The sequence below is a fragment of the Cryptomeria japonica genome, chromosome 6 (genome assembly GCF_030272615.1).
Source record: "Cryptomeria japonica chromosome 6, Sugi_1.0, whole genome shotgun sequence".
In the NCBI taxonomy this organism is placed as follows: Eukaryota; Viridiplantae; Streptophyta; class Pinopsida; order Cupressales; family Cupressaceae; genus Cryptomeria; species Cryptomeria japonica.
In genome coordinates this window covers 511,635,822-511,648,118 of record NC_081410.1, presented here as the reverse complement: position 1 = coordinate 511,648,118, position 12,297 = coordinate 511,635,822, and the positions used below count along the sequence as shown (strand labels likewise).

Below are 12,297 nucleotides of genomic sequence, written 5' to 3'. Positions count from 1 at the left end.
ATACCTCTTCTTCATCTCTGAAGGCATCTTACAAAGATAACGTCTCTAATGCTGCTTTGGAGGTCTCTAAACAAGATCAGTTTATGGCATCCCTTGGACATGGAGGAGGGCATGCATCGGGTAAGGGCTCCACCTTTTCTCTCGATTCATGCCTCATGATGCCTAACGATTGTATGTTGAATGAGATGAGATATTCTTATAAAAGGATAGACTTAAAACTATTGCAATGTTCTTTGCTTGTATTGATGTCGATAAATGTCTGCCTAGGAAATTTATGGACGACCGGTTCTGTAACTATTGGAATCGTAAGCTTGGACTCCGTATTTACTTCTGTAGGCAGATACAAAAGGGGCTATATGTGACTTTTTTTTTAACCATGAAATGCAGACCGAAGCCCTAAAAAAGCAATATTGGTCTATGGGTAAGACCTCTTTTCGAGCCCCAGGCTGGACTCCCAAGGCTATCTCTGAGGAAATCCTTGCATTATCTTGCCCTAGGTGGATTCTTGTCAAAAATGTTCCACCATTTCTCTAGAAATTCATCCCTCGGATGCTCAAGCCTATTGGTAAGGTCATTCAGATGGACAATGCGACCTGATTGGTTGCAAATCTTGATGCCAGATTGCTCATCTCCATTAAACCTGACATAGACATACCTAGGGTTTTAAACATGAATATTCAGGGTGAGATTTTCTCTTGCCCTATGGAAATTCTTGGGGGTCTTAATGCATGTTTCCTCTATAAAAGAGAAGGGCACATTCGTAAATATTTCCCTATTATTAACCACAACAAAAACAATGGTGAAACTAGGGCTAAAGCTGCCAATCCCCCTGCTCAATCTACCCCTGAGGCTGCCAAAAAGGACTCAAATACCGCCAAAGATGATTTCTGCCTGATAGTGGGTAAATTTAACATCGAACCTCCTCCTCACTCTCTGGTTACACAAGAATTGATTCAACTGGAACAAGAGCATGGTGATGAATTCCAAGTGGCCACAAACTAATCCAAAAAATGCAAAAGAAAAAATGCTCAACAAATCGCCCTTGAAAAAGTAAAAGCTACCAATAAACCCCCGAATAGAATAAAAGTAAAAAAATTGATCTTGTTGTTGATCATGTCATGACCACACGGTCATCTGCTAGTAAATCCCAGACCAATTCGGTGGTTAAATACAATGTTAAAGCTTTTGAAAATGATGAGCAGATCAATGTTAACTCCAATCATGGAGGAGGCTCTGCCAGATGACCAATCACCTTTGGGACCGCCAATTATGGTTCCAACAGTGGCTCTGCAGTTGAACCAGTAAAACTTACTGAGATTGGGGATGATCAGGTCATTGAGGTTGTCACTGCCTTGCCTAATGATGACCCCCTCTGCTCTCATGTCCCATGCTCTCCAAATATGGTTCTCACCGCAGCTCATGACCTTTATCCGCACCTTCATCATGATGACTCTCCCATGGATTATAATGATGAAGGTGAGGATATCGACCTGCTTGAGATGAGCTCCATTTCCAGGCAGAAAGGTCATCCTATGGGCTCTAAGAACAAAGGCCCTGCACATAAAAAGAAAGGGGGGAAACAATCAACCTCTCAATCTACTGTTAGTAGCCCGATGGGGGCCAAGGATCCTATAACCAATGGTTCCTCATGAATTGTGTCTCATGGAATATACGAGGATTGGAATCCCCTGATAGGAAACATATTGTTAAGTCATTCATGAACTCTTTTAACAATGTTGATATTCTTATGCTCCAAGAACTGAAGACCACTGGATTTAATCTTGAAGTCAATCTTGACTTCATCTGGAAAGACTCTGTCAAAATTGCTACTGATCACCCCAAAGGCAGGGGTGGGGTTTCTCTTCTCATTAATCATAAGTGGGCCAATTGTGTTACCCAAACGGGGGTATCCCCTTGCAACCGGGTTGTTTGGGCTATTCTTAATATTGATAACAAAGTGTTTGGAGCTTGCTCTATATACGTTCCTAATGACTATAAAGATAGGATTCTTTTATGGTAATATTTGATATCCCTCCTTGAAAGTCCCTATATTATGGGGGGATTTCAATATGATTGAGGCCCAATGTGACAAACTTGGGGGCAACCCATTTGACTGGAAGGGCACGGAGAAGTCCCATTGGGATAAGCTTAAAACATTGAAAAATATGTTTGATCCCCTTGCTGGTAATAAAAAGGACAACTGTGGCATTTCGCATACCTGGTGCAATTATCGGAAAGGCCCTAACTAGATCTACTCAAGATTGGATTGGTTCTATGCTAACAAATATTACTTCTCCTTTGTTCCTAATATTAATGGTAGCATTATATCTATTAGACCTTCTACTATGTCGGATCATCACCTAATTGTCTCCCAGATTAAATTATTTTGCTCCTCTGCCTGCAATTTCAAAGGGTGTAAAAACTTCATCCTCAATTCCAGCCTTGTTAAAGACCCTACCGCCCTTGCTGCTATTAAATTGATTAGGATTCCAGATAGACAAAATATGAACCTATCCTCACACCTCACCAGGAGGAACTACAGTGCCCTTGCCTGGCAGAAATTTCTCCGAACCATGGGTCAACAAAGAGCCAAAGATTATAGATATATTGAAAAAACCCTCACCTCTCAACTGCATCTTGTTGAGAAGGATGTACAACAATCTTCTGACAACATCCCTTTAACCACCAAACTAACCAAGGTAAGAGATGCTCTCAGGAGTCACTAGCAGGCTAAGATAAGAGGGGCCATGATCCGTAGTAGACAACAATGGATTCAACTTGGAGATAAAGGTTCTAAATTCTTCTTTAACCTTCTCAAAAAGAAAAATGTTAGGGAATCTATAGATAGGCTTATTATTGATGACCTTAAAATCACTGATCCAAGTAGCATCACCAAAGCCTTTGCTAAGTTTTATCAAAACCTGTTCACCTCTGATGACTCAAACCATGCTAGAACTATGAGAGCTAACGTTACGCAACTCATCCCCACTAAAATCTCTCCTAATGAATCCCTTATCCTCAAGCAAAGAATCACAATTGGGGAAACTGAGAGAGCCATCAATGCCCTTAAGAATGATAAGGCCCCCGGGCCGGATGGACTCCCTGCCGAGTTCTATAAAGCTAACATAGACTGGATTTGTGGTGACCTTCTTGAAATCTATAATGAAGCCATTGATACTGGCTCCCTTGGAGAGAACATCAATCGTGGCATCATCAAGTTGATCCCTAAAGATGGGGATAAGGCCCTTATAAAGAACTGGCAGCCTATCACCTTACTCAACATTTCCTACAAGATTATTGCTAAGATCTTGGCGTTTAGGCTTGAAAATATCTTACAGAAGTTCATTTGATCCACCCAAACTAGCTTCATCAAGGGCAGGTATATTCTTGAGAATCTAATTACCAGCTGGGAGGCTATGGATTGGTCCAAAACCTCAAGTCAGAATTCTGCCATGCTCCTTGGTGACTTTGAAAAAGCATATGACAGGATTGAATGGGATTTTATTCTTATGATGATGAAGTCATTTGGCTTCCCTAATGAATTTTGCAGTACTGTTAAAGTTATTTTTCAAGATGCATCTGCCCTTGTTGAAGTTAATGGTGACCTATCCTCCCTAATCAAGCTATCACGATCCATAAGGCAAGGTTACCCATTAGCCCTTGCTCTCTTTGTCATTGCCTCTGAAGCCCTGTTCTATCTACTTAGAGATAATTCCTTGTCTCCTAGCGTGAAAGGGCTTAGGTTACCTAATGACTCTCAACTCTTGAACATTCAGTTTGTTGATGACACTTCTTTGTTCCTTGAACTTACCAAACAAAATTTTGATGCCCTCAATCAGAAATTCCACCTATTTGGTAATATCTCTGGTGCTAAAATATCTCACTCTAAATCCATCCTCCTTGGATGGATGGATGATCCCCTTAACTGGATCCCATACTCTGGTTTCCAATGGGGAGGGCATAATAGGGTTTTTAGATACCTTGGCATCCCTTTCTCTATCTCCCCCTCGCTCAGAGACATGTGGGTCTGGGTTAGGACAAAAATTGAACATAAGCTTAACATATGGAACAACAAGTTCCTCTCCTTGGCTGCCAGAGTTCAAGTTTGCCAAAAGATCCTTTCATCTTATAACATTTATTACTCCTCGACTTGGATGTTTAGCAACTACCAGATCCTCGAAATCCAAAAAAATATTAGATGATTCCTGTGGTCTGATGGGAAGGGGGGTAAGAAAATGCATGCTATTAGATGGAAATGGTGCCACATTGAGAAAAACCTTGGTGGGCTTGATCTCAAGGATCTTAGATGTCAGCGTATAGCTCTGGCGGCCAAATGGATTTTCCATTGACTTGAAGGACATGAGCCCTGGAAAGTCTTGATTAGATACAACATTGAAAGAGTTGTTCCAAAAAAAGCCAAATCCTGGAAGTACCTCCCCCTCTCTGATATCATTGCTGGTAAGTTCCCCATTGTTGTACAAGGTACCTCTGTCTTCAAATCTATCTGGAAGGCCTGGGAGGTTGTTAGAAAATTCCTAACTGACACCGAGTTTCATACCAATGATTCTATCCATGGTGAGAGATCTATATGGTGGAATCTTCTTCATGCTTTTATGTCTTTCGCCCTCACTCGGGGTTGTTCTGCCAAGTCTTGGGCCCAAAAGGGCATCACTTGTTTTATGGACATCCTAGAGGATGACAGTCTCTTTTCCTGGGATGAGCTCAAAACAAGATATGACCTCCCCCAGTCTCAAAAACGCACATATAGGCTTATTCAAGATGCCTGCCTTAATCTTGGTCTCCTGAAAAAATGCCATGTGGACTTCCATAGTTTTACTTCCTTTAAGTGGCCTAGGGGCATTATATTGCATAAAATTAAGGCTAGGAATATTTACCCTATTCTCACCTTTGATGAGTCTATTATTCATCACCTTAATAACCTTTGGTATGTGAACCTCAACACCTCGGAGTGGCACAAAATCTTTACCAAATTTTGGAAGAAGTCCATTGCCCTGACAATCAAGTGCTTCACTTGGCTTCTGCTTATAGATAGACTGCCCCTCAAAAGGGACTCCTTCTCCTCTGATCCCTGCTCCATATGCAGAGTACCTGAAACCAGCGGAGACATCTTTTTTGATTGTATTATTGCCAAGGAGGTTTGGCTTCTGTTTGGGATCCGAATTCCCCACTTTGTGAAAACTATGGAAGTTGTTACTAGATCTGTGCAGGGACTTAATAAGGATTCTAATATGTTTTGGTCTATCCTTTCTGCTAATATTATTTGGTATATTTGTAAAATTAGGAATGAGGAATGTTTTCAAGGACAGGTTAGATCCCTTACTAAGTCTTTTAGAAGACTCACATTTTATAATGTTGTTATGCAGATCTCCATCATCCTGGATCTGGAAAGGAATAAATTGTTGTGTTTCCTGGAAGATGGATTGGATATGTGGATATGATTGGATGCGCTACTCCCAGAACTTGGCTACCTTTGACAGAGCGCTGAAGAAACTAACGCTGGAGATCCATGATAGTAGGGAACCCTCTTTTGAGTAGGTTGAGATGTTGTTCCAGCTCCATGGTAATAGAGATGTTGTATGGATGGAAGGGCCAAGGAGGTGGACCACTTGGATGGAAAATCTGAACCATGTTTTTTCTTAGCTTGGCCAATTGTTGAGGCCCTACTTATCTCTTTTTGTTTCATATCTAAACTATACTTTTTTGCTATCATCCAATGTATGTGATGTAACTTGAATGTTATAGCTGAGGCATTGCCCCCAGGAACTCTGATGTAAACTCTCTCTTTTATCACCGATTTTCAATATATAAAAAAATATTATGAGATTATGATGGTAATTGAAAAATAAAGAAAACCAAAATAATGTTTCATGGATGTTTATACTCTTTACGTCTAAATCCATGACTATGGGTGGAAGATCCATGATAAAAAAAATTGAAGATCCATTTTTTTATTCTCATTATCATGATGATGGATCATGAAGTGTGATCTGAAACGTTGATAAAACAATTGTACACACAATTTAATCCAAAAATAACTTTCTAGTTATTCATAACTACTAAGATCTATTGTACATCTTATCTACATTCTAAAAGTTCTTATTCTAAAAGATTTAGGGATGTAAATTTATTAAAATCTCTTTAACACAATTAAATATGTTGAAATGTTGGATATCATGAGAATAATGTATGATGATGAACCCTAAATAATATCACATAATAATTAGATTCGTTAAAGCAATTCTTGTGAGAAAAATCTTACTTAAAAGACTTAAGCTTATACACCAAAATTTGGAGCCTCTATATCAATAAGATAATGCGCATGGAAGGCTTAGAAATATTAAAATATTGGAATAGATTCCGTTCCAATCTCTTTGTTAGAACCCATCCCCTTTAGTGGTATTCCACATTCAATTATCATGGTTTACTTTTTATAAAGTTGCCATCTAGAACAAACGTACGTGGCATAATGCCATGCGTAGATTTACACTATTTCATCATGTTTCGAAAATAATGTTGGAAATACTATTTTTTTTATATTAATTACAAGATCTGATGGGATAACGTGCGTTGAAATTCTGAATCGAAAATTTATTATTATTTTTATATTATTTGCCATTATTCGAAATCATTTCTTCCGTTCTCATATCTTTTTAATTTAGTTTTTTGGTTTGTTTTGGGTACGCAATCGCTATCATGCTTGTCATTATTTTCTTCGAGGCACACAAAGTCTAGTGTTGGTTTGTGGGTTACCTTTGACTGCAGATTCGCAGCTTTTTATTTTTTCAGTGGTGTATTTTGGAGTTAGTTTAATGATGGAGAAGTCACAAACAGGAGTAAGATTGTGCATTTCATATGATACCTTCCATAATATATAGGATAATCCCATATCATCTATAACAGATTGCTGAAAATCGTAGACAATAAAAAGATCATTTTCATAAGATGGAATCCCTGATTTACTCCCTGAATGGATTCGCGACTATTGGACTTGGGATTTTCTTCTTCTTCTACTGCTTCGTCCATAAGCTGAGGGGAGATGGAAGGAAAATGAAGTTGCCTCCAGGGCCACGTCCATGGCGTCTCATAGGAAATCTCCATCTCTTGGGAACCCTTCCTCATCAGGTTCTTACCAAGCTGGCAAAGAAATACGGATCCATTATGTTTCTCCGTTTGGGCTCCATCCCCACTGTTGTGGTGTCTTCTCTTGCCATGGCAAAAGAATTTCTCAAAACGCATGATTTGGTCTTTGCGACCAGAGCATACAGCATATTTGGGAGATATGTATGCTATGATCATAAAGACGTTGCTTTTGGCCCTTATTGAGAATCATGGAGGCAGATGAGAAAGCTGTTGACAGTTGAGCTACACCAATACCGAGCATATTGCAAATTTCTCTCAGCATAGCGGTAATTTTTCTTCCAGCCTGTTATGGCATCGTAGATTTGGCCACATTAGCTATGATAGTCTTAAGACTTATAAAACAACAAGGAATTCAAGGGCTTCCTACAATTCCAAGAAAGCTTTTTCAATGTGATTCTTGCATTTTAGGCAAACATAGTAAACAACCTTTTTTATGTAAACAACCTTTTTTATGACTCTATGTTTCGCGCTTCTAGAAAGCTAGGCCTTATTCACTCTGATTTGTGTGGGCCCATGCCAGCCTTATTCACTCATGCCGGTTCCATCAGTAAATGGCAATTAATATTTAATGACTTTTGTTGATGACTATACAAGGATGTGTTGGGTTTATTTATTAAAAGAAAAATCTCAAGCTTTTGATACATTCTGAAATTTTCATTTGTAGATTAAAAATGAGACTCAACTCAATATTGGAATCCTTAGAACCGATAATGGTGGTGAGTATACATCTAAGGATTTTGAAAAATATTTGCAGGACAATGGTATTAAACATCAGACTACTGTCCCTTATAACCCACAATAAAATGGTGTGGCCGAACGTATGAACAAGACACTACTGAATATGGTGAGATCTATAATGTTTTTTAAGAATGTTAAGTTAATGTTCTGGGGAGAAGCAGTTCTTTGTGTTGTCTACATAAAGAATAGGAGTCCTTCTGTTGCACTACAAAACAAGACTCCTTATGAAATGTGGCATGGCCATCTTCTAACTGTCAAGCATTTTAGAGTTTTGGGTTTCCACCTGTTATGCTTTGATTCCTAAACAACTTTGAAATAAATTGGATGCCAGAAGTAGAAAATGCATTTTTTTGAGATATTCTAATACTTCCAAAGCTTATCGATTGTATGATGAAGAAAACAAAAAGTTTATTATTTCTAGAGATGTTATATTTCTTGAATTTGACAAAGATGACCTTACTATTAACACACATCTTGCTCATCTTGATAGATTTCACTCTCATAAATTCTATCATGAATGTGATAATGCAATTCCAACTCTTGAAGGGGGGGTTCCTTTTCTAGGTCAATCTTTGGAAGTTCCAGAAAATGAGGATATAACGAATGAGGATAGTTCGAATGATGATAGCAATGCTGAAGAATTAGAATAGTTGTTGAACTAGTTTGTGAAGAAATTGATTCAATGATTCTTGAACCTAAGCAAGTATCAGATCTAATAGTACGTAGATCGATGCAAACAAGTAAAGTTCCAAGAAGGTATGATGATTTTATCTTGCATGGTAAATCAAAGACAAAAAGTTCTGCCAAACAAAATAAAGAAAATCTTAATTCTTATGATGTTGAATCAAACATTTCTGCTATTGATGAACCTTCTTCCTTTCAAGAAGCAGCAACTAGTGATGCATGGAAAACTGCAATGCAAAGAGAGTATGATGCTCTCATTAAAAATGGAACTTGGAGGTTGGTGAACCCTCCAATTGGAACCAAACCTATTGGTTGCAAGTGGGTATATAAGAATAAATATAAAGTTGATGGGTCACTAGACAAATATAAAGCAAGACTTGTAGCAAAAGGATACGCTCAGAAAGAGGGTGCTGACTATACAAAAAATTTTGCCCCTACAACAAAGTGGGGCACTATTCGAACTCTGTTTTCTTTAGCAACACAAAAAGGATGACATATGCATCATATGCATGTTAAGACAACCTTCTTGAATGGTGATTTGAAAGAAGATGTGTATATGGTGCAGCCTAAAGGTTTTGTTGTGAAAGGTCAGGAACAAAAGGTATCTAAATTGGTAAAATCTTTGTATGGTTTGAAGCAAGCACCACACACGTGGTATGAAAAATTAATTGAGCACTTCTTGAACTTAAACTACAAGCACTTCAATCTAGATGATGCAACTCTATTTGTCAATAAAGTTGGTAGGTCGGTTGTATATCTAGTTGTTTATGTTGATGATTTGTTGATCACAAGAAATAATGATGATTATATAGTTTGCATTAAGAAAGAGTTGAAAAAGTTTTTTGATATGACTGACCTAGGTTTACTTCATTATTACTTAGGGATTGAAGTTATTCAGAATCCTAAGTTCATTTTTATTTCTCAAAAGAAATACATTGAAGAGTTATTATGCAGATTTGGAATGCAAGATTGTAATTATGTTTCCACTCCAATGGAGCAAAATTTGAAGATTTCTTCCAATGACAGAGAGGCTTTCGAAGATCCAACCAAGTACAGGCAACTTGTTGGAAGTTTGATTTATCTCACCAGTACTTGTCCTAACATTACATTTGCAGTAGGAATTTTGTCTAGGTTTATACGTAAACCATGTGAAGGGCATTGGATTGCAACACAATGAGTGGTAAAATATTTAAAAGGAACCCAGACTCTCAGCATCAAATATTCAAAGGTATCAGACTTTCATCTCACTGGCTATTCTGACTCTAATTTTGATGGTGACAAAGAACACGGGGTGTCTACTTTTGGTTATTTGATGACTCTTGGATCAACTGTTGTCACCTAGAGATCAAAGAAACAAACAGTTCCTGTTGACTCTACTACTGAAGCATAATATGTAGCAGCAGCACAAGCCACCAAAGAAATTGTGTGGCTCAAGAAAATTCTTGAGGACTTGGAGGAGAAACAGATGACTTCAACGTCTTTATTTGTTGATAACGATTCTGCAATTCAATTGGCCAAGAATCCAAGATTTCATGATCGAACTAAGCATATCAACACTAAATATCACTTCATTTGACATCATGTTGAGACCAAAACCATACATTTGAAACATTGTTCTGCTGCAGAGCAAATTGTTGATATCTTTACCAAAGCACTAGGCCATGTAAAATTTGAACGATTCCAACTGCCACTTGGCATGATAGATGTCCCTTCGGATTAAGGGGGGAATGCTAACTAATGCTACGGGATATTTTAGAGTAGTTATTTTAAAACTAGCAGTAGTTTTCTATAGTTTAGTTTTCTATAATTTTCTGTAGTTTAGTTTTCTATAACTTTCTGTAGTTTAGTTTTCTATAGTTTTCTTCTTAACTGATGAATCAGTTAATGCTATATATATTCTTTTCTTATCTAATAATATTGTGTGTGCGTATGAATCACATCTTTGGGCCTGTTACAATGATTATAAATACGTTGCTTTTGGCCCTTATGGAGAATCATGGAGGCAGATGAGAAAGCTGTTGACAGTTGAGCTACTCACGTTAAAGAGAACCGAGTCTTTCAGATTTGTGACAGAGGAAGAAGTGTCTTCTATGATCGGGTCCATCTGGCAGGAACGCGGGCACGGAGCGCAGTGTGTGGATGTGAAGAAGAGACTCTCCTCCCTCACACAAAATATTACCTGCAGAATGTTTGCCAGCAGGACGTACTCCGACAATGACTTGAATGGAGGCCATAGCTTCAGACAAATGGTTGAAGAGATGTTTTCTGTGGCCGGTGCGTTTAATCTTAGCGATTTTATTCCATCTCTTGACTGGATCGACATGCAAGGAATCCGTCGTCGCATGCAGGCGGTTCACAAAATATTCGACGGATTTGCTGAAAATGTAATCGACGAGCACATTAATCGTAGATCGGGAGAGAGAAAACCCCAGGAAGGGGATCACGTTAAAGACATGGTAGACTTGATGCTCAGCATGGCCGAGACGAAGGGCCAGACAATATTACGGGTCGACATCAAAGCCATGAGCTTGGTAAGTCTCAGAATCAAGGCCATCTTGGCTTTCCCAGATCTGATTACAAATTGTTTTAAACTATTCTGCTTTTGAGTACAGCAGGGGGAAACGAGAATAAGCTTGAGGAAATATAATTATGTGTGTGCAGGATATGGTAAACGCGGGAATAGAAACATCCTCGACATTGGTAGAGTGGGCAATGAGTGAATTGCTGAGGAATCCTGAAACGCTGGCACGAGCACAGAAAGAGATGGAATCAACAGTGGGCAGAGAGCGCAGAGTAAAAGGAAAGTGACGTCATGAGCTTCGAGTACTTGAAATGCGTGGTGAAGGAAACTCTTCGACTTCATCCACCACTTCCTCTGCTCGTTTCGGGAGAGTCGATCGAAGGGTGCTGCGTGGGAGGATATTTCATTCCGCCAAACACGAGAGTGTTTGTGAATGTGTGGGCGATTGGAAGGGATGAAAACGTTTCGGAAGATGCTCATCAGTTTAAGCCCAAGCGGTTCATGGGCAGTAATAAGGATGTGAAAGGTCAGGACTTCGATTTGCTGCCGTTTGGAGCAGGAAGAAGAGGATGCCTTGGGAATACCATGGTTCTTTCTATTAGTGAGTTGGCACTCGTTCAGCTGATTCATTGCTTTGATTGGGGTGTGGAGAGCGAGGTAGATATGTTGGAAGAGTTTGGATTAACGGTGCCCAGAAAAAATTCGCTGTTTGCCTGCCCTAAATGGAAGCTCACTACTGAATATCCTAGTGATAACGTGTTTTTCCTAGGTTTATACGTATTAGTAGAGAGTTATACAGTTGAATATGGGTTCATCATATATATCCAGTTTGAACTAAATATTATGTACAGAAGTGCAAGGCGATGCGCGTACCTAAAATCTCTTCATTTTTCTTGAAGAGCGAATGGTCTTTCATGAACCATTTTTAATCACTTTATATTATTTTATTTTTTTTCATAAAATGAATATTATATAAAGAAGTACAAGGCATTGCATGTATCTAAAATTTGTCTATTGTTCTTGAGTAGTGAACAGTCTTTCATGAACCAATTTAATCATTTTATATCTTTGCATTATGTATTTTTGTTTTTCTCTCATTTTTGAATCAGCTTGCACAACTATTACACAAGGGGACTTTGACTTAGGTATGAATTTTTTTGAGTTTTTTTTGTAAATTTGTGATCCATCTATAT

General features: G+C 38.5%; 1 protein-coding gene across 1 annotated transcript; it reads left to right on the top strand.

Annotated features, from left to right (window-relative positions):
• Window positions 1-6,963: 6,963 nt before the first annotated feature.
• LOC131052825 (cytochrome P450 750A1-like) lies at window positions 6,964-11,391 on the top strand. The gene is made up of 3 exons (XM_057987450.2): window positions 6,964-7,302; window positions 10,431-11,114; window positions 11,245-11,391. The coding sequence occupies exons 1-3, from the start codon at window positions 6,964-6,966 to the stop codon at window positions 11,389-11,391; spliced, it is 1,170 nt and encodes a 389-aa protein (XP_057843433.2).
• The last annotated feature ends 906 nt before the right edge of the window (window positions 11,392-12,297 follow it).